Source organism: Miniopterus natalensis, chromosome 7 (genome assembly GCF_054644295.1).
Source record: "Miniopterus natalensis isolate mMinNat1 chromosome 7, mMinNat1.hap1, whole genome shotgun sequence".
Taxonomy (NCBI): Eukaryota; Metazoa; Chordata; class Mammalia; order Chiroptera; family Miniopteridae; genus Miniopterus; species Miniopterus natalensis.
In genome coordinates this window covers 63,300,250-63,327,192 of record NC_142087.1, presented here as the reverse complement: position 1 = coordinate 63,327,192, position 26,943 = coordinate 63,300,250, and the positions used below count along the sequence as shown (strand labels likewise).

At 39.3% G+C, this 26,943-nt stretch overlaps 1 protein-coding gene across 1 annotated transcript in view; it reads right to left on the bottom strand.

Annotated features, from left to right (window-relative positions):
* The window catches only part of ME2 (malic enzyme 2), a 51,598-nt gene extending 30,068 nt beyond the window's left edge, over positions 1-21,530 (bottom strand). The window contains exons 1-4 of the mRNA XM_016225087.2: positions 21,426-21,530; positions 9,562-9,681; positions 4,374-4,507; positions 431-580 (exon numbers count right to left, since the gene is read on the bottom strand). Coding sequence (XP_016080573.2) covers positions 431-580; positions 4,374-4,507; positions 9,562-9,669 — 392 coding nt within the window. The 5' untranslated portion in view covers positions 9,670-9,681; positions 21,426-21,530. The remainder of the gene's footprint in view (positions 1-430; positions 581-4,373; positions 4,508-9,561; positions 9,682-21,425) is intronic.
* Between the last annotated feature and the right edge of the window lie 5,413 nt (positions 21,531-26,943).

Genomic DNA, 26,943 nt, shown 5'->3' with positions numbered 1-26,943 from the left:
TAGAACTATGTGAAATTAAAATTCACAAAAGTTCATAAAAACAACAAACAACAGGAATGAAAGCTGACAAAAAAATGAGAACTGATCTCTTAATTTGGCCAGATTGTCAAAAACATTAATGATAACTCTAGAGATTCTGTGGCCAGGAAAAAAAAAAAAGTACCTTTTCTTTTGGTACAAAAACACACAGTTCCTCTAACAATAATAATTTAAAGAAGGTTAAGAAAGAACAATGCTATTTCTACAAAAATAAAAGACACGAATGTGTTGGGTTTTTATTAATCCCTTTTGTCCAAGTTAAGCTTTTGTGAGGTGGAAAATGTGGTTGAAGTAAGGCTGCAAGAAATAAAAATGTAATAGGTGTCATAGAGTAAGATTTTTTTCTATATAATAATCATTTTGAAATATATTTTTAAAAAATAAACCTTACTTGGGTCTTCTAAAGATGTGTCCATATTGAGAGCAGGCAAGACCAACTGTTGGTGTATATACAATTGGCAACAGATTTTCGATATCGTCTTGCAGTATTCTATAAAACAACTTCTCATTTCTTTCTTGTACTCCCATTATATAGATGTATCTGAAATTAAGCAAAGTAAGTAACATCTATATTAGTCAGTATTACATTCAAAGTTTTGTCCTTTGAAAGTTAAATGTAACCATATAAAGTTGAGGATCACCCCCTCCCTGAAAGCAAAACTCCAAATTATCGTTATTTAACACCTAGGAGTACAAATTATCAAAAATTACAATGTACTTAAATGGTAGATGATGATGATGAACAGAATAACAGCAGAAACATCAGCTAACTTTTCCTGAGCCCTCAGTGACTGAGGCTCTGTACCAGGCACTGGAAATGCAAAAATACCATGAGAAGCCCAACCTTAAGGAAGTAATCTTCGATGTAACTGACATGTAAATAAGGAAGCAAAATAAAGTGGCACTCATTCAGATGTTTACTAAATACTATGTGTCAGGCACTATTCTAAACTCCAGGGATGTAAAAAGCGACCCCATCCTCAGGGAGTTTAAATATTATAAGGTCTATATTGAGCACAGAGGAAGCACAACAGAGACAATGATCCATTCATAAATATATAAATAACAACTTTTAAAGAATAAAGTTCAGAAAACAGGGAAATATTGGCTGGAAAAAACAGTAATCACCTTGAATTAAATATGTTTATAACAGACTCATTATTCTTTTCTCCAACATGATTCTCCAACTGTTATCATCTGAACAATTAGGAATTGCAGAGTCCGTTCTTGATTTCTTCCTCTCCCACCCTCCCCTACCCCAATCCAGTAAATCATCAAGTCCTACAGAGTCTACCTGTTAAATATCTTTCAAATATATCTTCTTCCTTCCTCCACCCCCATCCAGTCCAAGCCACCATCATTTCTCATCCAGGCCACTACAAGCACTTTCTAACTATTCTTTATACACACAATCTATTCTTCTGCTCCAATCTATTCTCTTAAAAACATGGCTCTGGCCCAGCCAGTGTGGCTCAGTTGGTTGAGCATTGTCCCATGCACCAGGAGGTCGGGGGTTCAATTCCCGGTCAGGGCACATGCCTGGGTTGTGGGCTCGATCCCCAGTAGGGGATGTGCAGGAGGCAGCCAATAGAAACATCGATGAGAAAGAAACATCTATCTCCCTCTCCCTTTCTCTCTCTGAAATCAATAAAGAGTGAGAGACAGAGAGAGACAGAGAATAAATCTCATTAAAAAAAGACACAACAAAACATAGCTCTGACAATTTCTACTCTCCTTGGATGACTTCCAACCACCAGTTAAACAGGCTTAAGCTCCTAAAATAATTATTAAGACCTCTAACTACTTTTCACCCTTATCTTCATAATACATTTACTTCAGTTTCTCAATGCATTACAACTCTTACCTTGGGGTTGCTACTTATGAGGCAACACCCTATACTCATGCCCGGAACACCCTATACTCATGCACAGTCCTATACTCATGCTCTCTGAAAGCAGCTCAGGGTGAAACACTCCCTGGGTTCCTTTTCTGCCTGTTCCCCATTCTTACCACACATATAGGCACATTAAGTTTCCTGTTCTCAGGGCCCATTTACATCCTACTCCTCTTCTGTAACTCACTCCACTTCCTGACTTTGTCTTCCCTCTAGCCTAAATGAGAGCATGAGTTAGGGACTATCACTTCCTTAATACTTCCACAATTCCAGGAACCAGCAAAGTATGTGGAATACAACTGATGTGGCAATATTCAGTAAATAAATAAGGAGAACAGATTCCATTTAGAAGAGGAATAATAAGCATGCTCTTTCTCTCTCTGGAGCCTTTGGCCGCCCTCTTCTTCCCCCAGTGCAAGTTCTTCAGGGCACACTCAGCCCTCTTCTTCTTCTCCCAGACACGTTCTCTCTGCCTTTCTTTTCCCTAAGCTCCAAGGGCCCTTCTTCTGCCTCTATAACTCCTTTCCTGAGCCCACACAGCCCAGCTGGCTCACCTTTTCTATCTCTGTGACATTCTAAATAAACTTTTTTTAAAATCTTCACATGAAGATATTTTTTCCATTGCTTTTCAGAGAGAGTGGAAAGGAGAGAAACATCAGTGTGCGAGAGACACGTCAACTTGCTGCCTCCCGCACAAGCCCCAACAAGGGCTAGGGATCGAGCCTGCAACCGAGGTACATGTCCTTGGCCAGAATCAAGCCCAGTCCCCTTCAGTCTGTGGGCCAATGCTCTAACCACTGAGCAAAACTGGCTAGGGCTAAATAAACTTTCTCTTATACTTTGAGTTACTTGCAGAAAAGGAAAAAAGGAGGAATAATATTTTCTATATAGCTACAATGGGCAGAAATAATACCAATAGGTAGAAATTAAAGGGAAGGAGATCTGTCCTCAACATAGGGAAGAAAACTAACAAATGGGCTATTAAGACTGAATAGCTTTATGAAATAAAAAGCAGAAACGTTAAGGAAAGAACAGATTACCTATCAAGTACATGAGAGAGGGAAGTTGTGCAATTCCTGGATCTCCTTAATATTATCATTTTCATCTTCATTTCACTTTAGTCACTCTTCTGAGTACTGCACATTGGATCTTGTGTCCTCACCAAGGAATGTTATAGCTCAGAAATCTTGAATTCCGTTATTTCACTCTCTGATCCCCTATCCTTTGGCTAGCTATACAATGTCTTGCTTCAGTTCTCCGAGGAATCTCTAGCCCCATGTTAGCTTCATTTTCTCTCATTCTATTAGCTCCCTTCTGACTCCTCTCCCCACTCTGGAGCCCATGTTCAAGTCTCTCATTCTGAACAAATCTCTCACCATCATTGTTACCTAGAAATGTCCCCTTCATGTCTTTATCACTGCACTATCCTTCCTCAGTGCCTGCCTTTTCTACCTGCGAACTCCCTGAAGGCAAGAGCTGAAATTTTTCAATTTTATATTTCTACAGCTTAGAATAGTGCCTGGCACATAACAGTCCTAAATTAATATTAGCTGAGTGAATCAATGTAGCATCTCTGCCAGCCCAGTAAACCCCAAACCTGAATCAATGTTACATTTACCTTTTCTGTGGAAAAATAACATTGCTGGGGAGAATGACAGCAATACAAACAAGATCATGCCACGAGGCCTTCAGGGCTGACTCCCTTCTCCTCCCTTTAACCTGTTCTTGTTCATCTTCACCTTGTGGGTAAATTGGGTCTTCCAAACATTTATCATTCTCCTCACCAGCTCTATTCAACCCTGGCCCTTCTAAATCTTCCTCCAGGAAGCTTTCACTGATTCCCCAAGCTGGATTAGATACCCATCTTTGAGCTTTCAGAATATATTCTGCATGTATCTTTTCCCCATAGTCCTGCATACTGTAGTACAGAGCACAGCGACAGACATAGTCTATCTACTGATGAGCTCCTAGAAGGCAGGGCTGTGTATTACTGGACATATATGCTAGTTTCCTGGGCCAGGTTCAGTTACTCCTTTTTCACTCCCCAAAGTGTCCTGGGTTGAATGATATGTTAGATGGTCACCCTATTTATTACCCACTTGATATCTTCAGGGGCACTCACAAAGGAGGTGATCAATAAAAGCTGATGAATAGAATTGGGTGCAAATCAGATGATAGCCTTTGGTTCTAACATTCCATTCAAACCTGAAACACTCTAATTTTGAGCAGAAAAAACTGATTTCTGCTAAATTTTACAACAGGGAAAACAAATGAAGGATTCACTGCAATGAAAAAAATATTATCGTTATAAACGTAACAGTTAACTGACTACAACACGAACTGCATTATGAGACCGTATGTTTCTGATGCCATAATAACCATACTTCCATTTTTTCTGATCGTAACATCAATAAAAAGTAAACATCTAATCAATTCTTACTTTTCCAAAGGTAAATTTAATTTTTTCATATTTCTATGGAATCGTAAGGCTTGAATATCTTGTGTCTCTATTTTGGGAGGTAGAAGTCCTTGAAGACCAAGCATTTGTCGTTCTCGTAATGTAAATGCCATTCCCTAAAAAGGAGAAATAAAAACATTAAAAATTATTGCTTATTGGGGTAGCAGTGGTGATGTACCGGAAAATGTAATTTAAACATATATTTTTTAAAAAACAGTGAGATATCATTTTTGCCCAGACTGTCAAAAATTTATAAGATTGACTATATCTAGTATTGGAAAGGGTGTGGTAAAACAGTTACTCTCACATACCATTGCTGGAAACGTCAACTGATTTAGGCTTTTGGGAACAATTTTGAAGTAATCTTTTTAATCCTCACCCAAGGATATTTTTTCCATTGCTTTTCAGAGAGAATGGAAGAGGGGGGGAGAAAGGCAGAAACATCGAAGTGAGAGAGACACATCGACTGGTTGCCTCCTGGCAGATTGAACCTGCAACCGAGGTACATGCCCTTGGCCAGAATTGAACCCGGGACTCTTCAGTCTGCAGGTTGACACTCTATCCACTGAGCCAAACCAGCTAGGGCTTAAAGTAATCTTAACTTTTTAAATACACGTACTTGCCATAAAGTGATTCTACTTCTACAAAGCCATCCTAGATAAATATTCATACACAGAGTAAAGAGTCATATACGAAGAGATCTGTTCTAGCACTGTTTCTAGTTCTCTTGTCTATTACAAACTAAAACTCCATTAATTACGGAAAAGTTAAGGAATCTATGGTATTTCTATACCATGAAATAGCATCACACTTAAACGTATATCTTTATGTGTCCTAGAAAGATCTCCCAGACATGCAGTTAAGAGAAAAAAAGCAAGTTGTACATCAAAACACACTTACTGTAAACTGTTGTTTAGAAAACTCCCTGTAAAGTACATATACACAGATGCATCATACATTAGAAATGAAATCAACAAAATATAGCTTGAAAGAACATAAATCAAACTGATAAGAGAGGCTACCCCCACTAGAAAGGAGTAAGGCTGGTAGGAGGAGGAAGGAAGAAATGATACTCAAGAAAAAAATTAACCTACGTCCTAAGAAAATCTTTTTCAATTTCTGATATTCAGCTGTGGGTTAAATTCTCTGAATCAAAGTGATGTCAGTGAAAATGCCAGAGTAAGGACTTCTCAAAATCATTTCTTCCATAAAAGCAGTAAGAACACTGGCCAAATGATCAGAATCAACTCTTTTAGAATTCTGGAAATTAACCAAAGGCTTTAGCAACAGGGAATATTTATTCAAGAAAACTTGCTGAATTTCATCAAGAATAGCCAGCTTCATGGCATTTTAACTTGCCTTATTTACTCTCTCCTCACCAACTCCACAGCAGCCTTGAAAATAGCAATCACTGTGTAATAATCACTTTGAAAACCAGAGCCTGGCAGCCACTGGAGAGGATAGAAGGGAGCGGAGAGTCTTCTAAAGACCCAGGGAACTGTCATTATTTGACCTCTCTGGTGGTTCCCTGGAAGAGCCCTCTTGCAAGGCTGTCTTTAATTGACTTGATTTGGAGCTCAGCCAGTGTGAACAGCCTTTTCTTCAGAAGAGCGTGTTAAAAACTGTAACAGGCAATTATTTAACATGGCAACTCTCTAAGGTGGTAACATATGAGGCAAACAATAGACTAACCAAAAAGCTGAAAAGGAAAAGCCGAGGAACTGGATGTCCATGGAGGGGCTTTGAAAACCTTGGACGTATTCCTGAGAATCTACACGGTCATGTGCATGAGCTGTATTCATGTCCAGGAAAGACCTGAGAAGGCTCTAAGCTCCACCTCTGGCTACCCTTAAGGCTCTGTGTAAACAGAAAGTGAAAGCTGAGACATAGTTGTGAACTGCCTGGCTGTGTACTGAAGCCATACCCCAACATGTACAGAGCGCCACTTGGCAAATAATGGGAAAAGGAGTGAAGCAGAAATTCTAGAGTTGAAAGTACAGTAAGTGAAATTTAAGAATTCACTAGAGGGACTAAACAGCAGATTCAAGCAAGTGAAAGAATCAACAAGTTTTCAGACAGATCAACTGAGATTACCTAGTCTGAGAAACAAAATGAAAACACAGTCAGTAAATATGAACAGAGCCTCAGAGACCTGTGGGATACCATCAAGAGTGCCAACATATGCATAACATCAGTCCCAGAAGGTAAGGGAAGAAAAAGTATCTGAAGAAATAATGGCTAAAAACTCTTCAGATTTGATCAGAAAGAATTAATCCACACACCCAAGAAGCTCAACAACTCCAATGAGAACACACTCAAAGAGATCTACACCTAGATACATCACATTCACACAGTCAAAAGACAAACACAAAAGGAGAAATTTGAAAGCAGAGAGAAAGGACTCCACAGGCATAAAGGGATAAAGGGGATCCTCAAGAAGGGTAACAGCTAGTTTCTTATCAGAAACCATGAAAGCTGTAAGGCAGAGGGGTGACATATTCAAAGTGCTGAAAAATGGACTGTAAAACTGTATACTACAATTTTAAAAGTAACTTTTAAGAGGATCATGGCAAAATAAAAATAGATGATATATTGGGGTGGTAGAAATATGATTTTCCTTTTTTTATTTGTCAACATTATTTGTGTAAATAATAGGAATCACAAGAAATATTTAAATTAGTCTTTCTCTTAGAGAACTAGCTGGGGAAATTAAAAACAAACAAAAACCCTTATAGAACTGAGAACCATAAAACCAGAGCTCCAGATACAAATTAGGAAGTGAAAACTTCCCAGAGGAAAGGATCCAGAGCTGAGTTTCAAAAATTATTAGAAAAGTTAGTCAAATGAGCATGGGGAGAGGAGAAATCCAATCTCACACTGTGTACAACCCTTTGAATGTTTCAAAATGCTATTATTAACTACATTATTTAAGTGAGAAAACTGAAACCTAGAGAGGTTAAATGACTTTCCTAAGTTTCCTGGCTAGTAAATGGCAGAGCTCAAATTAGCACCTAATTTCCTGCACTTAATCCACAATAATGATGTCCAACCCTTTAAAGTACGTATAAGGACTTCTAAAAGAATATTAAAATTCTCATATTCATTTCACATTCAAATTCATACAAACAGAAAACAGACTAGTGGGTGTCAGGGGCTAAGGAGGGGAAGAGGGAAATGGGAAGTGGCTGCTTAATGGGTACTGGGTTTCCATTTTGGGTAGTAAAAAGTTTTGGAACTAGATAATGCTGATGTATGTGCAATACTGAATGTACTTAAGGTCACTGCATTAAATACTTTTAAGTAGTAAAAATTGTAAATTATGTTTACTTTACCACAATAAAAAAGTTTTACAGTGATTACAGATATACATTTAAAAGGATTAAGAATTATTACTGCCTTTAATTACTATTTTATTAATCACAGCAGCAACATACTCTTAAAACAGTACTTACAAACATTTTAAAAATTATTAATTTAGTCTATAATGTTTGAAGAACAAACCTGACTTCTTTACACGGTTAAGTCCCCAAGGAGTTCAAGACCCTCAAATTGGGATTTGATAGTCTATGTTCCTCCTTAAACACACAGCCACAACAAAAAATACTTCCTGATGCTTAAGGGATTTCCAGAAGTGGTCCTTCAATGAGGTAACCATACAAGATGCTATCTAACTGTAAAGATTTCAGAAGGCGAGAGCATTAGATTTTATTTTCTTCACAGAGGTAGTATAAGGCATTTAGACTACTCTCCTCCTTAAAAGTCATTCCCCACAATGTACTTTATAAATTTCTTATAACCCCCACAAAATAGGTTTTATATAATTTCTGTAATAAAATAAAACCAACATATTTATCAAATGTTTACTATACCCATGGCATTATAAATGATACAAAGAAATTTTGAATGGTCCCTGACCAAAAGGAACCTGAAATATAGTTATGAAATATAAAGTTATGAAAATGTAAATACTATCAATTATTTCAATGGCAGCTTAAGACATGAACAGAAGCACAAAGCAACATATAGATTACTTGTCACAGATAAAAATTGCTACAGGGTTTCAGAGAAGGGAACAATTATTCCAGTCTATGGTGGTGTGAAAAGGCTCTGCAGAACTGGATTTTAAATGAGCTGCATCTTGAAAAGCAAGATTTGTGGAGATGAGGTAGAAACAAGAGAGGATTAAAATATCTCTCATTAAGCTTCATTTATTTCACTAACTGCTTGCTGAATTCTCATTCTGGCCAGGTACCAAAAATGCAAAGATAAGGTGCTCTGTGTGACCCTTAGTCAAATTCCCCTTTGTAGGCGTGAGAACCCTCAAAACATATCATACTATCCAATTATTTATCCCCCACCCCACAATGGAAAACAAATAGGATTGGCAAATTTTTTACTGTTGCTTTAAAATAAACCACACCTTAATCTGAATGTACCATTCTCAAAAGTAAATTTCATATATTACAATAAACTTATGTATTCTCTTGCAAGCTTCCTGTAAGAAATCTCATTCCAGAATTATGTTTACTTACTATTTAGTTTACTTACTATTATTGCTCCTAAAAAGTAGAGAGACTACCCACTGAACCCAGCATGGATCAGGAATAAAGGCACAACAGATCTCAATATTGGCCATTACTTCTGCCCCCAGACTGTAAAGAGGGTCAGAGTTCTCTCTTTTGAAGCAGTAGTGTGATTAATGAAAAAAATCACTTGTGTGTAATGATTTGTGTCCAAAAAGCTGCACGAAAGTGGGGTAGACACTACATAAAATTTCATTTTACAATTTTGAACCCACCTTCCAAGGGCCCAAATGATTGGTCCAGAATGAGTACCTGATCTAAGCTGGATAAATCTAAAAATCCCACATCTGGCCAAAAGTCCTGGCCAGACTGCTATCATGTAGATTTTTCTGAGTTAGAACTAGGAAATAAAGTCAGTCCTTTCCTGATGGTAGAAGTTGTGAGGATTGAAATTTGAGAGGTATAAAGCAGCCATGATTCTTGCTGTATGGAGAAAAGCGAAACGCATGCAGAAAAAGCAAATACCTCTGAATAGTTTTAGTATAAAGCTACAAAATAGAAAAGTTCCACTTTATCAGTCTCAAGTATATCAAATCAAACCGTTATTGGGGCAAGAGAAAAGGTATGCTAGTAGTAATGTTACTAACCTTGTTTGTTCTTGGATTCAACATAAGTGGCTTGCCTTTCTCTTTTGTGTGTGCATGCCGGCATGCCCGAGTACAAGGAGTGGCAATTATTCTTAACCGGGACAACATCTTTTCTTCCACCTGGGAAAAACAAAGCAAATACAGTCAGACCTTCGTTCTCAAATGCTTCCCATCTCAAACAATTTGGTTCTTGACTGAGTTGTTCACGGAAAAAATGTCTCAGCTGTCAAACAAAACTTCAGTTCTTGACTTAACAACCCTTGCATGCTGATACCTGGAAAACCTGGAATATACACATTCAGAGGTAGAGAAGCTATCCAGATTCTTACCTTGACTTAGAATCTTAACCTATGATAGTTAATGTTCAAATGTAATGTACTAAAAATGTTTTTTTGTTTTTAGAAAATCTGTTATTTAATATTTAAAAAATCATTCAAATTGGATAGAAAACATATTCTTGTTTTTTCACATCCATCCCAACATGGGAATTTTTCAAAGTAGAAACTGTACATAATACATTAAACCTTAAATACTCACTGATGGGAATATAATAGATTCTTCTGCATATCAGTTCTCCCACCAAAAATCAATTTGTAATTCCTATTTATTATTTTAATCATTAGAAATCATTGCAATTGTCATGCAATAATTTTATTTTTTAAATACAGCACTTTAAAAAAAATGTTTTTATTGATTTTAGAGAGAGAGGAAGGGAAGACAGAGAGATAGAAACATCTATGAGAAACATCGATAGGCTGCTTCCTGCACACCCCCTACTGGGAATTGAGCCCGCAACCCTGACCGGGAATTGAACTGGTAAACTCGGTTAGTGGGATGACGTCCAACCACTTAGCCACACCGGCTGGGCATGCAATAAGTTTCTTAATGAAATGTCTATTTGCTGAGAAATCTGTGGTCTGTATATGGGGGTGTAGCAAAACCATTTACACACTGGGATTTTTGTTGCTGTTGTTAATCCTCACCTGAGGACATTTTTTCCATTGCTTTTCAGAGAGTTGAAGAGAGGGAGAGGGGGAGACAGAGAAGCATCAATGTGAGAGACACATCAACTGGCTGCCTCTCCACGCACTCCCACTGGGGGTGGGGAGCAAACCCAACACCCAGGTATGTGCCCTTGACTAGGAACTGAACTTGTGACCCTTTGGTGCTCAGGCTGATGCTCCAACCACTGAGCCACACTGGTCAGGGCCACATTGGGATTTTTTAAAGTTAATTTTTAGGTGAAATTAATATAACATAAAAATAACCATTTTGAAGTGAATGAGTCAAAGGGATCTAGAAAATCTATAATGTTGTGCAACTGTATCTATCTAGTTCCAAAACATTTTCATCACCCAGAAGGAAACACCATACCCATTAAGCAGTTTTTCCTCTCTCCTCCAGTGACTGCAACCACCAATCCGCTTCCTGTCTTTATGGATTTAACTATTCTGGATATTTAATATAAATGTAATACCTAAATATGACCACCAAAACAAGAAATCTAAGAGCATCAAGAATCACAAGCGATGGGGCTGGGGGGTAAGGGACAGGATAGATGTGGTTTAAGGATACAAACTTACAACAAACAGTAAATAAGTGGTAGAGATGTAAGACACAGTATAGTGAATATAGACAACAATATTGCATTACAATAATCAAATCTACTGAGACTACAACTTACTTATTCCAACCACTAAAATAAGAATCATAAGACATACCACAAAATAGCTGCTTTTCTTCAAAAAAATGTTACTGTCATGAAGGACATGTTAAAAAACCAAAAATTCAACAGAGTAAATTTGAAGATTCTAATTTATTTTATTAAATGATTCATTAATCAGTCAGCATCCCCCCCAGCAATTAGGAGCTCTGAGGAGCTGTAGAAAGCAAAAAGTTTTTAAAGGCACAAAGGGGGACAAGAAAGTCATAAAGAAAAGGACTGTTTCAGGCAATATCTTCCTTTGGGGAAAGGGCAGGGAGGGGGTTGATAATGCACATCACCTCATTAGTGCTAACGGGAAATGTCATTTTGACAGGTTAAAGGTCACAAATCTGGGAGAGATTGAAACTGCAATTAAATCTTGGTTTGCTGTCCTGGGGGCAAGTGATTCCATTTGAGATCTATTTATTTGTTTTTCAACAATTTCTCCCAAATTTAAGGCATTTGCACCACACTCAGCTACCACTTTGTAGTTCTTATGTGAGCTTTTACTGATCCTCTGTGTGATTTTTTTCTGATTCTCTATGGTATTTGAAGATCATTGATTTTTAAGTCAGTCATTCTCTTCATTTCTTTTCTGATGTTCCAGGCTTAGGAAGATCATTTGCCTGGTGGTAAGCCACTGAGAACATGCATTTAAAGCCTTTGAGAATATAGCATGTTAGGATGATTACTATGATTACTGTAAGCAGGATAATTCCCACTGTCTGGAGTGCACTTTGGAGCCATGTCATAGCTAGATATTTGAGGAAACTAGAAGTCAGGTTCCAGTCCAGTTTGCACGTAGATAACAAAACCTCAAAGACAATTAACAGGATTAGAAACTAGTCTTTACAAAAGATACCAACATAATTTTTCTTTCTACAATTACCCCCATTTTTTTTTTTTTACCAAAGATAATCACAGTAAAATGAATTTGTTTGCATTAAACTTAGCTTAATAAGTTAACGTTAAGTACAGCAAAAATAGTGATTGATCATATAATCTCTTTCTAACACTGCTTTCTGGACCCTTTCATAAGGAATCTCAGACTGACCTCTTAAAGCCAATCAGACTGGCCATCAGATTTGACCTGCAATACCATTTCAGTCAAAGCCTTGGTAATATAGCTCTTCTTTTGGATCTCAAATAAATGTTGGTGCTCAGAACCAGTTTTCTAGAATTTTTTGGTGACTTGAAAAATTTGGATTGAAAGATTGTACTGTTATAAAGGACACATGTTTCTGAAAATTATAAAATATATTTGCAGTAAAAGAACCCATGTTTCTAGAGGTTCTGAAATGAATTACTTTACCAATCTAAAAAAAATACTGATATAACAGTTTATAATTAGTTTTCTCTAGAAATTGAGACTTTGAAGGGTTAAAAATTTCAATATTGAATTGCCAATTAAAAATACTAGAAATAATAAGGGAAACAACTTTGAATACAAGAAAAAGTAGGATATGCGTTTTCAATTCTAGAAGGCATATATGGAAATGCATTTTTGAGGGAATCACAAGCAAAGTTGTAGGTCTGTGAAAAGAAATCTTGAGAAAGGAAATCTGTGTATGATCAAGCTGGATAAGACTGAATGAATTTATTATATGCTTTAATATCAACAGTGTACTTATGTAAAATTAAAATTCAATGTTATATCATCTGCTAAAAGTACAAAGTTTTCCTTTATAATTGGTATGCTATTAATAAGAGACTACAAAGAGAAAACAAAAATTTTGTGTTTTACAAAAATGATTTTCTGTGCTCTTTATCATCAGATCTTTGATTGCTTAGGTAAACCAGGTCTTAATATTAAAAGAGCAAAATTTTGCTTACAATTACTTAACTTTTTGTACTTGCCTGTAGTCTTTGTCATCATGATAATTAAGTATTGTTTCACAATAACCTATGATCCTACTTGACCAAATGTTTTAAAGCTTTTGTATATTTAACAAATTCAAAAATTAGTCTTTTTCTTAACCAGAAAAATTTTTTTCAGAAGGATCCCTGCACCATTTCAAAAAAGATCTCTATCTCCCCCCCTCACTCCCTTCTCCTCTTTTCCCTCTCTTTTACTAAGGCGAAATTAGTGTTATTAAAATAAATGTCCTAGCCTGGCTCAACCACATAGCTCAGCAGTCGAACATCGACCTATGATCCAGGAGATCATGGTTCATTTCCCAATCAGTGCACATGCCTGGGTTTCGGGCCTAATCCCCAGTAGGGGGCATGCAGGAGGCAGAGGATCAATGACTTTCTTATCATTGATATTTCTCTCTCTCTCTCTCTCTCCCCTTTCCTCTCTCTGAAATCAATGAAAATATATTTAAAAAATAAAAAGAAATAAATGTTCTAGATATTATGTAAAATTTCTAAAAATCGAAAACGACCCGATACAATGTTTTCATTTGTAATTCTAGCTGATATCTTTTTTAAAAATATATATATATTTTTATTAATTTCAGAGAGAGGAAAGGAGAGGGAGAGAGGGAGAGAGACAGAAACATCAATGATGAGAGAGTCATTTATCCAGCCCACAACCTGGGCATGTGCCCTGACCAGAAACCGAACCCCGATCGCCTGGATCCTAGGTCGAAGCTCAACCACTGAGCCACACCCGGCCAGGCTCTAGCTGATATCTTGAAGTGTATGTTGCTGAGTAAAGCAAATTTTTTTTGTCAATTCAGATCATACTGCTAAACTGAGTGAGGACTGTAGAACACTAAGGAAATATTGGATTTATAAAACTGCTAATAAGATCAAGGTCAATAAGAATTAACATGGGACTGAATGAACTTATGAGGGTGATTATATCTATGACTTCATATGAAATATTACTGGGGTTTTCTTTGGTATTTGTTTTCCAGGTATAAGGAAGTTATTTTTCTCCTAAGCTACCTAAAACCAACGGCAATTTGATAAATTATAACTTTATAAGCAGAATTGAAACATTTATCTTTTCCTCCCTCCCTGATCTCTCCAGAATTTGGAAACTCTTAGTAAATGTGCATTCCTATTGTCATAGTTCAATACATAAATTCATTAAGAATCTATTCTCCTTGTAACTGGAAACAAATGGAAACACTGGATATATTACCAAGGCTCTGACTGGAATGTCACATTTGAGAAAGATATGCATACTTCTAGATATTACTAGACAGCTTTAAGGAACAAAGATTGACTTAGGGAAGCCAGCCACCTTGAGGAAAATTGGTCTAGTATCTTACAGCATTCACAAAAACCTTATCAGATCAACTTTTGCATTCAGTTCTCTTTGCTTTTGATATTCATGTAATTAAAGGAAATGAAGAAATTAAACACCATATTTCACAAACACGTGACTGGAAAAGAAACCTTCAGAAGGACTCTTTACAACCAAGACAAAAAGGACCACATTAGGCACTCTCTTGACTAATCTGTATGAGGCCAAATTTAAAGGTGTTAACTCTTGGATTCATGTTTTCCATTGAAAGAAAGCCTGACCTGAGTGGCTCAGTTGGTTGAGTGTCATCCCATGCACTGAAAGGTAGCCAGTTCCATTCCTGGTCAGGGCACATATCTGGGCTGCAGGTTCAATCCCTGGTTCGGGGCATATAGGAAAGGCAACCTATCCATGTTTCTTTCTCTCTTTCTTTCTCTCTCTTTCTCTCTCCCCCTCCCTTTCCCCCTTTCTCCCCCTCTCTCTCCCTCCCTCTCTCTAAGCATGTCCTTGGGTGAGAATTAAAAAAAAGAGAAAGCCCTTGTACCTAACTGGACTGCTCAACCAAGAGAAGATTTGAAATTAAAATTACAAGGAAGTGAAGGAGACAACATCTGTAGTGGACAACTACCCCAAAATTCTGGATCAGGCCTATATGATCCATACCTTCATTTTTCCTTACATTAGTTCCTCTCTATCTTACAAATAACATGAGAGGCAAAGCATTCACTGTAATAGTTATTGTTTTCCTTTTCCCTTCAAATTTCTGCCTGCAAAGATAACTCAACATTGGGCATCACCTTTAAACCTAGTTGACAAGTAAAAACATGCAGATGGTGTAAACATTGTCAAGGGTGTTCAATGTCTGGCAGTGTCAATCCCAGTAAAGGTGCTAGATCTGGAAGAAAACTGTTTTTTTAGTCAGGCATTTCAATGAATGAGTACATAATTAGAAATATCATAAACCTTAGGGGAAATTTCTAGAGCTACCACCAAAGCAAAGCCAACTAGAAACATCTCTAGTTGTTAAATTCTCTTACAACAGTTGTGTTAGCTAATAGACTTGCTCTTGACCATATCCTAGCTGAATAAGGTGGGGTTTGCTTTGTTGCTAATACCTCTTATTGTACCTGGATAAACATCTGGTGAAATACAGATGGTACTAGATAAAATCTGGCACAAGTCAAATGGTTAAATACAGAACCCCATGGTTCTTTGATATCCTCAGCTGGCTGCCTTTAAGTATTGCCTCCTGGATTAACATTTTATTTGTTATTATAGGAATTTTTGTTTTGTTTTGTATAGCTTGATGCACCACTCAGATAATGGTCTGCTCAACACTTTGAGATGATCACTAAGACCTATGAGACATTATATGAGAAACTTCAAGACACGACAGACGTTTGGCCTTAAAAAGGAACACGACAGTAAAGGCTTCTGTTCTGGTGCTCTTACTGCTCAGATGTGGCCCTAGGTTCCTAAGAAAACCAATTTCCTTCCTATGTGGGACAGAACATACCAGGATGAGCCTTCCTGGCAATGAGGGACCAATAATGGCAGGACATACAGGGAATGAGCCTTCCCAGCAATGGAGGACCAACGATGCTTTAAACAATTAATCAGTGTTGCTTTCCAATGACTGATCAATGATTCCTTCAAGGAAAAAACCGATCAAAAGGGAAAAATGTGAAAAATAATATAAGAGGATCTACTTTAAAATAGAGTCTGTGCTGCTACCCCCAGAGGAACTGCCTTGCATGTCTTTCTCCTCAAACCTTTCAAGTGTCAAAACTGGGCAAAATAAACTTTGGATTGAGCCTAAAACAGCATTGTATCCCAAACAACTGTTTGTAAAAAAAGGAGACATTATGACTATCGGACTGAAAATTAAATACATTCTTTTGAATTAGCACCACGGTGTTAGCTTATTTGCATCTATAGAAAGTCCTATTCAAGTAATTGTTCTCCTTCCCTTTCTCATAAATAACCCTTGCCTTCACCTTCTAGTTGGAACACTATTTGGGTTTCTACCTGAATCAGTGCTTCCCAAATACCCAGTCTTTGGGATCTCAAATAAATGCTTGCTGCCTCTCACTTTAGCCTTTAATTTTTAGGTTAACAGTTGTATCCTTTTAAAATAAACTGGTAAGCATAAGTGTATCCCTGAGTTCTGTGAGCCACTTTAGCAAATTATCCAATCTGAGGAGGGGGCTGTGGGAAGCCCTGATTTACAGCTGGTTGGTCAGAAGTTAGATCACAGCCTGGGACTTGCAATTGGCATCTGCATTGGGGGCAATCCTTTGGGACTGAGCTCTTAACCTGTATGATGTGAGGCTATCTCTAGACAGACAGTGTCAGAATTAAGTTAAATTATAGCACACCCTGTCAGTGTCTGCTGAGAACTGGAGAATTGTTGGATGTCGGGAAAATACCACATTTGGTGGCCAGAAGAATCGAGTCTGTGAGTAGGGAGAAACACAGTTTTTCCTTTAAGTAGTTAACTTAAGAGCAACATTCTGGCCCTGTCGGGCATGGCTCAGTGGTTGAGCGTTGACCTAGGATCCAGGCGATCCGGGTTTGATTCCCAGTCACAGCACATGCCTGGGTTGCGGGCTAGACAGCTGATCAATGACTCTCTCATCATTGATGTTTCTCTCTCTCCCCCTCTCCTTTCCTCTGAAATCAATAAAGATATATTTAAAAAAAAAAAAAGAGCAACATTCTGTTATGTAAAATCTTCTATTTTTCATCACTGTTTAAAATTTTGCTTCTATCAAATGCTGAATTTAGCCTGTATAATAAAGATAACACTACCTGTCAAATCTACCTCATAACTGTGATGATCAAATAAAAGAATAGATGCAAAAAAGTATTAAAATTAAAGACTTAAAGAGTAGTGTTATATCACTCAAATTATTACTTTATTACTAGTGATAGAAAGTAAAATAAAATATAAAAGTACAGTTGACGTTTGAACAATGCATCTAAATCCACGATGGATTTAAATCTGTGTATAAATTGACTCACACGGTTCAAACCTGCATTGTTCAAAGGTCAACTGAATCTCTGACTCATGGTTGAGAACCTGCTTATGTGGAGGGCTGACTTAAGTTATATTTGGATATTCAACTGGGTGGGTAGTCAGCTCCCCTAACCCTCAAGTTATGCAAGGATCAACCTTATTCAAGTTTAATAGTGCCTTTAAAACAAGTAGGCATAAGTAAAAACAGTAACTTAAGGGAAAAAAACCAATCCCTGCCAAAATTAGAACCAAGGACTGAGAAAGGTAGGCTTAAAACCAGCTGGAGGCAAGATAAAATGGGGGAGGGAATCACACCTAATTCCTTATGTTATACAGATATGATGGAAAGAGAACTGTAAAATGAGTGAAGTAAAAACAGGAAACAAAAGAAGGTGGGGCTTCTTATTTTGAATAAATATGTAAAATCAAGCTGCTTACTTGAGAGTTTCTTGGATACTGAGATATACTGCAGTTTCACAGATGTGTCATTCCCACCGCCTTGCCCTGGAAAGCAGAACTTACTCTCTGGTTGCTGTTTAGAAACTGGACTGGATCTGAAACTGCTAGGCCATTGACTACTGGAGACTGCTCTCCCAGACCCCTTTCCTGAAGGTGAATGCACTGGAGATCAAAATTAGAGAGCGGTCTTAAATTGCTGCAACGAGCACAAACTTTGCAGTCAGACAGACCTAATTTCAATCTGGACTCAGCTAGTAACCAGTTTGGAGTCAGTTGTGTCACCCAGGCAATCCCAACCGCTCTCTGATTGGTCTGTGGCCAAATGAGAAAAACCAGGACAATGTAGTATAGTTTTTCATAACACTAAATTTGTCTTTGTTTTCATATTGTAATTATGATGTTCCTACCTTTTTGGTGGTAACAGTGTTCTTTCTGTTATGTAAGGATGGAGATGATAGATTGTAGTAGTTTTTAAAAAGGTCCTTAACAGAATTAAAAGTTAGTGATCTTATGTCTGATCCCAATTGCTCCCTATACAAAGACTTTTTTACTTGCCCATGAAGTCCAAAAGTGAACTACTGACTTAGAAGTCTCACTTTCTCATCAATAAAACAGGAGATGAGAAACTCTTCTGTAGAGTTGGTGTGTAGTGATGATGATAATATATAAAGCATCAAGCCTTTAGAGTTTAGAGCTTTATCATCATAAAAAGCTCGACTACTTGACTTGAAGGTTTACTCAATAAAATCCATATCCAGGCAGTCCAGCACAAGCTTTTGATGCTAGAATCTAACTGCTGAATTTAAATCCTAGCTTTGCCACTGCCAGCTCTGTGATCTTGAGTAAATCAGAGTAAGTTACAATCTCATCACTCAAATGGGGATGATAAACAACAGGACCTACCAAACAGGGCTTTTATAAGATTTAAATTAGATAATCCATGTAATATGCTTATCACAGTGCCCTCTAAGAGCTCTATACTTGTTAACTAAGCATCACTGTTAATATTAGTAATAGGTGGTCAGAAGGGCATTCTAAATACCTGTTAGTTTCTATATCAGCATATTCTACTGTGAAATCCTTATTAAGAGGCTATAGGATAAGCAGGGTTAATATTTACTTAAACTATTTCAAATTATATTTCTAGGTCAAGAATGAGAATTTGGAAGACATACAGATCTGGGCATCATCAAATGTTATCCTAAATATCTACAGAATCAATATTTTTCATTACTTTTGAAATTTGTACATATTGATCAAAGGAGATATAATATACAGTCATGCAATCAAAATAGTGACTTTCAAATAAAATAGCTTTTAATAAAATTGTTACTTTTTTATAAAACCAAATGTGTTTTTTATATTTAGTATTAATTTATTCCTCTAATACTGATCCTTAGTAAACTATAGGTTTTAATGTTAATTATGTTTTAAAATATGGCTAAATCTTTCTGAAAGTCACCAACATAAATTAGAATTTAAATAGGAGTTAATTTATAAAAGAAATTCTCAAGTGATAAATGAGTTTTTCCTTTATGAATTTTTAATGTGCTTTCATAACGAATACTTAGAAAGATAAAAACATTATACATGAACACCTATTAACTGCTATTAACTGCTGAAATCCATTAGCAGTACTTTCTCGGGAATAACTACTGAGTAAGGGTATGTTTTAATTCTCAAGAGAATGAAGAACTTCAACAAAAGCATAGCCCAACATTTCCTATCAGCGCATGGTAAAGGTTATAACAGCATTTCTGGTCTCTATGTCTAACTTGTAAGTCTTTATAACTACCATAAAACTGTCAGGTACAGGTTACAAAATCAGAGCTCACAGTTGATTATTTAAATGTCCAATATTAGAAGATAGAGTTAAACTTTCCTGTATTTCTGCAAACCATGTAACATAGCAACATGTAACCCAACTAGTTATAGCAGTTATACAATAATCTATCTTTTATGTAACTACTGTAACTGGCATGTATATGTGTATATGCATGTATATACGTATGTATATGTACATCTATAATTACATAATAGATTATATAGTTCTCTTTTGTGTAAATACTATTACTCACATGTGTATATGTATGTGTATATATGTGCATGTGTGGGTGTATACATATATATGAAACTACATATATATATATGCAACAACTGTATCTTCTCTAACTTTCATAATGCTTGGCAACTAAAGATCAAAACTTATGAGTACAACACTGCCATTAGTTTTACAGAGTTAAGAAAGGACTGGAGCTATGAAGTTAGATTGCTGGGTTTGAATGCAGGCTTTACCGTTTAAAACCTGTGATCTTGGGCAAGTCACTTAACTCTACTAAGCCTTAGTTTCTTCATTTGTAAACTCGACAGAGTAACAGTACTACTATCACAAAGCGTAATTTTTATTTTTTATTTTTTTTATAATTCAAGGTGAGGGCTTTTTATTTCTTCTTTCTTTTATTTGAATTTTTTTGAAACAGAAGAGAAGAGGTGGAAGAAAGGGGGTAGAATGGAGGGAAGAAGAAAGTGTAATTTGATTTGGAGATAATTCATGTAGTGAACAGTGCCCGGCCCATAATTAACAATAGGTACTTCTACTGTTATCATCAATTGCAGAACTAAAAGTAACAATGCTATTAAATGCTTTGCTTAGAAGTGATTGCCGCAAGTATTAGGTAGGTAAATCAGATATAAAATAATTTCTGTAAGGAAGCACTTCTGTTGAGATTTATTATTTTGAGTAGCTTCTCATCAAAGGGCAACACATACTTTCCAGAATTGTCTTAGGAACCAAGAGAAAGTCAAATCCAAGAGCGTGAGCGCAACAACACACACGCAGAGATGGTTTCGTGAGCGTCAGAACACCTGCCAATCCTGGTCCACAGATGCCCTGGCACATGAACTGGAAAGAACTGGTCCAATCCTAGAACTTTCTAGCCTGCAACAAACTTCCATCAAGCGAAGAGCGAACACACACACACACAATGCTTAGCTCTCATCATTAATTCATACCTGCAGAAAGAGAGATCTATTTGCCAAAGAGGTTTGGAGCCACAAAATCGGTCCTGAAAGGGCGCGGGGGAGGAGGGGAAAGGAGAGATGCTCGCGTTCTGGAGGCCACAGGGCCTCACTCCGGGGCGGGAAACGGGTGGCGCCCCGGGACCAGCGAGTCGAGAAACTGGGAAGTCATGCCCCCGAAACCGGGGGCCAGGGATGAGCCGCAGACGGTCCGACCCGGGTTCCGCGACCTGACCGCTCGCCCCACCCTCAGCGAGCCCTTCCCTTTGCCCCGCTGCTCCATCCGCCAAGCGAGGACCCCGCCGCCCGCGCCGAGGAAGCCGGCGGCTGGTCCGCACTCCTCTCCCTGCGCAACGCGGCAGGAGGCCGACGTCCGCTCTCCTCCCGGACCTCCCGCCCGGCACGGCCCGGCCCCGCCCCGCCTCGCCAGGCCGCCAGCAGCTGCGCGCCACTCGGCACCTTACCCGACGACTCGTTCCGCGACAGGTGGTGCTGCGGCAAGAGAGGCCGCGGACCTCCTGCACCCCCAGGCGATGACCAGCTCCTGCCCTGCCCGGCCCTCCCCTTCTCCGAGCCGCCCGGAGCCAGCGCCAGCTCAGGTTCGGACTAGCAGGAGCAGCCAGCCGCGGGCACCGGCAGTCAAGTAACCTAGTGGGAGGGAGGGATCTGGGCGCTGAGGAACCGGGGAAGAGGGCGGGCCGGGCCCCATGGGCGGAGACTGACGGGCACGAGGGCCAATACGGAGGCAGGAAGTCGGCCCTGAGGGGCGGGGCTCCGCCTCGGGGCTTCGCGGCCCGCTCCTTCTGCTCCTGCACCTCAGAACCTTCCTCGGTTTCGCTCTTTCATGTTACTGTGTCGAGGCCCCACGCGCGAGGGTGGGGACGCAATCTCTAGGAATGTGACAGGGGCCGTGCAGATTAGGAAGAGGCTGGAGATACTTGCGACGCCAGTTACTCGACAAAAGAAACGGAGGCTGGCTTCCCGCGGACCTCACATCGCCGGCACCGCGCGGCTGTTGCTGATGTTGGCCGCCTGTTCGCGCGAGAAGAGGCTCCACGCGGGCGGGGCCGGGCGTGTCGGCTGGTACCAGGCTGGGCTCCGCGCGAGCCGGCGAGCGGCGCGCTGGGGCTCTGGGACCGTCCTGCACAGCTCGTGGAGGTCGGGGGAGGATGGGGGGTTTAGGAGGTGGGTGCAGGTCCGGGAACGGAGAAGCAGGAGAGCGAGGGCCCCGGGAATGTGAGGCCTCCACCCCTGAGGAACGCTTCCTGCTCCCGAGCTATTTGTGTGTGTCTGGGACTCGCTCTTTTGCAGAATTCCTGCCGGTCTCCTCTGCTGCTGGCACAGTTATTGGCCTGTAGTGAATTTACAAATGGTCCCTAGCATCACAGTCACCATAAGTAGATATTTAATGTTCTCTCTCAGGAAAGCAATAGGACACTAATTTGTCAACTTGAAAGAAGCAGGGCCCTGGCCCGGTAGCTCAGTTGGTCAGAGCCTCCTCCCCATAAGCCAAGGTTGCGGTTCCATCCCAGGTCAGGGCACATAAAAGAACCAACCAATGAATGCATAAAAAAGTAGAATAACAAATTGATGTCTGTCTCTCAAAATAAGTTTAAAAAAAATTTTTTTAAAAAGAAGCAGGGTCCATAACTTAATACATCTATACCCGCCCACGGTTATGATATTGGAAGGTATTTCTCTACTCTTTTTTTCAGAAAATGTTATCACCAAAAATTCTTTGAGTTTGTGTACTCTTAAAGTATGGTAATGATAATTTTAAAAACACACGTAAAGGATAAAAAAGAAGCAAGGCAAATGGAATAAGAAAATTGAAAGTAATGGAAATGTAACACAAAACTGAGTGGTGGGGGAGAAAAGTGAATTGTCCCATCCAAGACTTTGACAGTTATGTAAAATCTGGAGTAACACTGCCAGTCTGAGGATGGAAGGGTGGGGCCTGTTTGTGAACACTGTAGTTAGATGATAAATGATAGGAGTGGCTGCTATAACCACTGCAGTAAAAGAGGGACTATAAATAAGCATGACCTAACAATAACCTTGCATGCCAGAAGTTGTCAAGATGCAGCAAGCTAAATAAGGGGAACTTCAAAAATTACATTATAAATGTTCCATTGATAGAGGTAAAAGTAATTTGCCTTTGAAAGATAGTTTGTCCTACATTAGAGTGATTGCAGGTTGAAGGGTTGTAGAGAGCTATCATGGATGGGATTATTTTGGCTCAACTGAGGTCAATTTATTCCTTAAATGAATTATCTGTTAATGTCAAGGAGGCAGACAGTGCTACTTGACTGGTCCACCCCATTCACTTGTTATTCTAAGTCACTTTGGTGGTTGGTCTGATTTGTTCAGTGACCAAGCCTGATACCAGTTTCTTCCCCCCCCCACCCCCTGTTTTTTGTTGATTTGGACCTTGGCACCTTGTTTTACATGATCCCCCTTTTTACATACATTCTTTCAGGACTACCCTGTGTCTTCTTTCTGGCTCAGCATTGTTTGTATTGTTTGCACAGCTATTTTAACAAAGCCTGGTGATCTGCATTCTGGGTACAGAGGAGGGTACCAAGGAAGAAGCCTATACGGAAGTCACTGGATCCACAGCTGTTTCAGGGGCATTTACTTCAAAAGAAACAGCAATGCACAATGCAAATCGTTTCTTTTATATATTAATTTATGCAGTGAGGTGTGTAAAGTACCTCACTCAAGCTTAATGAAGTTATACAGATGTAAACACCTGCGTAATCATTGTGCAGACTGAGATATAGAAAATTTCTTATGCCTCTTTTTACCAGTCCCCTCACCCCTTAAAGCTAAATACTGACTAATGCTGGTAGCTCTAGGGGGAGGACATGGGGGACCTTTAGAGCTTAGAAGAAAGTAAAGCAAAAATACGTACCTAAGGAAAGAAATTGGGGAAAGGCAAGGTCGTGCTCCAGAGAGAGCTCAAGTTGGGTCCCTTGTCTTAAGGGCTTTTATCTGTTTTCTAAAAGCAGGAAGGGGAGGATCTCAAGAGAATATGCATCAGCTTTCCAGGTGTCCTGGTCTCTACTGATTGGTCGGCACTAGGTTAAGAGGTCCTTAGGCATTGCATCTGGTGCTAACATCAGCCACGGTGATACTGTGACTGGTTTTGCTGCTTTTCTAGGCCTAGATGTTATCTCTAGTTTGACCAAAACTCTTTGAACAAGACCTGAAGCTTTGTTCCTAAGATTATTTGAAGCTGATTTGAACCTCACTGTCTAGATTTTTTTTAAGAAAAGAAAGCAAGAATTTATTGACTGCAGCAAAAACACACTAAGGACAATGAAAGAAGGAAGGGCATAGAAGAAGCAACAGGAGGGCTGCTTTGACTCACTGGGAAGTCAGAGAAAGGAGGACCTTGGAGACAGATTCAGGGGGTTAGCCCGGGATGAGCTGCTGCTGCCCAACCTCGTTATTTTAATGCTTAAGGGAGAAAGAGAAAGGTGACGCAGGGTGCCGAATGGGGCCAGTTTGAATCAGCCATCTGTGTCAGTTTCCCCTTCCACTTGCCAACGCATTTTCCTAGCTTTTTACTATCCTGCTTCAGTATTACCTGGGAGTTTGTTAGAAAAATGAAATCTGGGCCCTGGCTGGGTAGCTCAGTTGGTTAAAGCATTATCCCCATACACCAAGGTTATAGGTTTGATCCCTGGTCAGGGCACATAACAATCAACCAATGACCCTGGCTGGTGTGGCTCAATTGTTTGGTGTGTCATCCCATATACCCAAAGGTCTCTGGTTCAATTCCTGGTCAGGACACATACCTAAGTTGCAGACTCAGGCCCCAGTTGGGGCACGCACGAGAGACAATCAATTGAAGAAATGACTTTCTTTGTATTATTATATTTCATTCATATTCTCTGAATAGGTGTGAAAAGCAACAGTAATCTTTGTGTAAGTTTGGGGAAGGGATAGAATTTTATTTCATGCCAGCTGTGAACATTACGTTAAAAAACATGCCAACAACAAGAAAATGGCAGTTGAAGTGTTCTGTCACAAATTTGGCCAGTTCTGTTAGAGCAGAAAGTAGAAGTGAGAAGAAAATATGAGAAGGAAAGTCCTGGAGCTCTTTTTACTCTGTTCAGTGGGAGGATTTGACTCACCTCCATGTTGCCCTTTTAACAAACAGCCTGCAGCTCTGCTTTCTCCTATGAAATCAGTCCCTTCTTCATCTCATACAATTTGGCTTCCTTCTCCACAATTTTATTAAAACTGTGCAAAACTTCCTCTTTTTTTTGGTGGAATTCAAACCTTTTTTCAATCCCCAACTTGCTTATTCTTTCAGCAAAATTTGACCCAACTGACCTTCCCCTCCTTCTCGAAACACTTCCTTTGGTTTCCCTGGCACCATACTTCTCTGGATCTCTGTCCTCGCCTTTGACATCACCTCTCCCTCCTGCTCCGTAAAGAAGGGTCATCCCCAAGGTCCAATCCTAGACATAATCCATTGGAACATTTGATAGTCTCTGCCTGTAGTGTCAACCCTGACAGTTGTTTTTTCTCTTTTTTGTAATGCAAGTGCCTGACTTAAGCTTTGATTGCCATGGCATCCTTTTCCAAAGGGTGGCTATCTGGAATAAACACATCTGCAGCACAACCAGAAAAAGAGCTGGGCCCCCTCTCCCCATTGAGGATCTTTTGTTTTAGAGATCTTGGTTGATTTCAATAACAGACAATTTGGGTCATTTATCTGCCCCCCACCCCACCCCACCCCCCCATCCTCCCCTTTAAATTTCCACTCTTATGTCTTAAGTTCAATAAAGAGTGAGTTCAGGAAACCTCTTTATTTTTCAAAGTTTGTTTATAGTTACTGCTGAAGGGCATTTCACAACCTTAATAAGAACCATAAGGGCTCGTCCAACCACAACGTTAGTTATTGCTAGGAGGAGACTGGCACAAAACACTGCACTCAAGGAATGCTGAGGTGGTGGAGGGGCAGTAGGTAAAGGACTCAAGAGTGAAGAGAGGTGGGAGGCAGACACATCTACAAATAATTATGTCATTGCAATAACAGAAATGAGTATTACAATGTATAATGAGGATGTGGAGAAGAGACACCTAACTGATCTAGGATGGGAGTGGAAAAACTCATTAATTTTAACTCAACAAACATTAATTAACATTCATTCAACAGACAGTAGCAAGGACTGCTATGTGCCAGTTATCAAGCCAGGCCCTAAGACTGTAAGGGTGACCAGACGGACCTTGTTCTTGCCTGCATGGAGCTTTCAGTCTACTAAGTGGGAGAAATGGACATTAAATGAGTCATGCAATTTTATAATTGTGGTAAGTGCCACAAAGAGATAAGCATGAAGTGCCAGAGAGTGTGTAATAGAGAGATGTAAGGGGGTCTAGGAATCAGTGAAGGCTTTCCTGAGGAAATGACATTTAAGCCAAGCCCTGAAGCTGCATTGAAAATAGACAAAGTGAGGGAAGAGTAGTCAAGATATATCATGACTCAGAGGAAAGGGGATTTAACAAAGGGCTGTTTAATACTAGGATGAAGAGGTGAGAGGGTCAGGCGAAAGGTGATTTACAGAGCCTTGTAGTCAAATAATTTAGCCTTTATCTTAAAAACAAAGACCAACTGTTGTAGGCTATGGGGGCAGCACCAGGTGTTAGACTTATGGGGTCAGACCTGACCTGGGTTCAGCAACCTCGGTACTTGGGGTCTGGCTAGGAAAGAATTCAGAGCCAATACTCAAACTATAAGAGAACATTTATTTAGAAAATCACAGAGGGAGAAGAAGCAATTTGTAGAAGAAATGGGCTGAGGAAACAAGTTAAAAGTAAAGAGCGAAGAAGGTAATGGTAATAGCTGGGTGGGGGTGGGCTCCGGCTTGCTCCTAGGAGGGAGAGGGCTCTGGGTCCTCATCCTAAGGGTTTTAAGGGTGGAGATTTTAGGGGAGGTGTGGGGGGTAGATCTCAGTAGAATATTCAGCA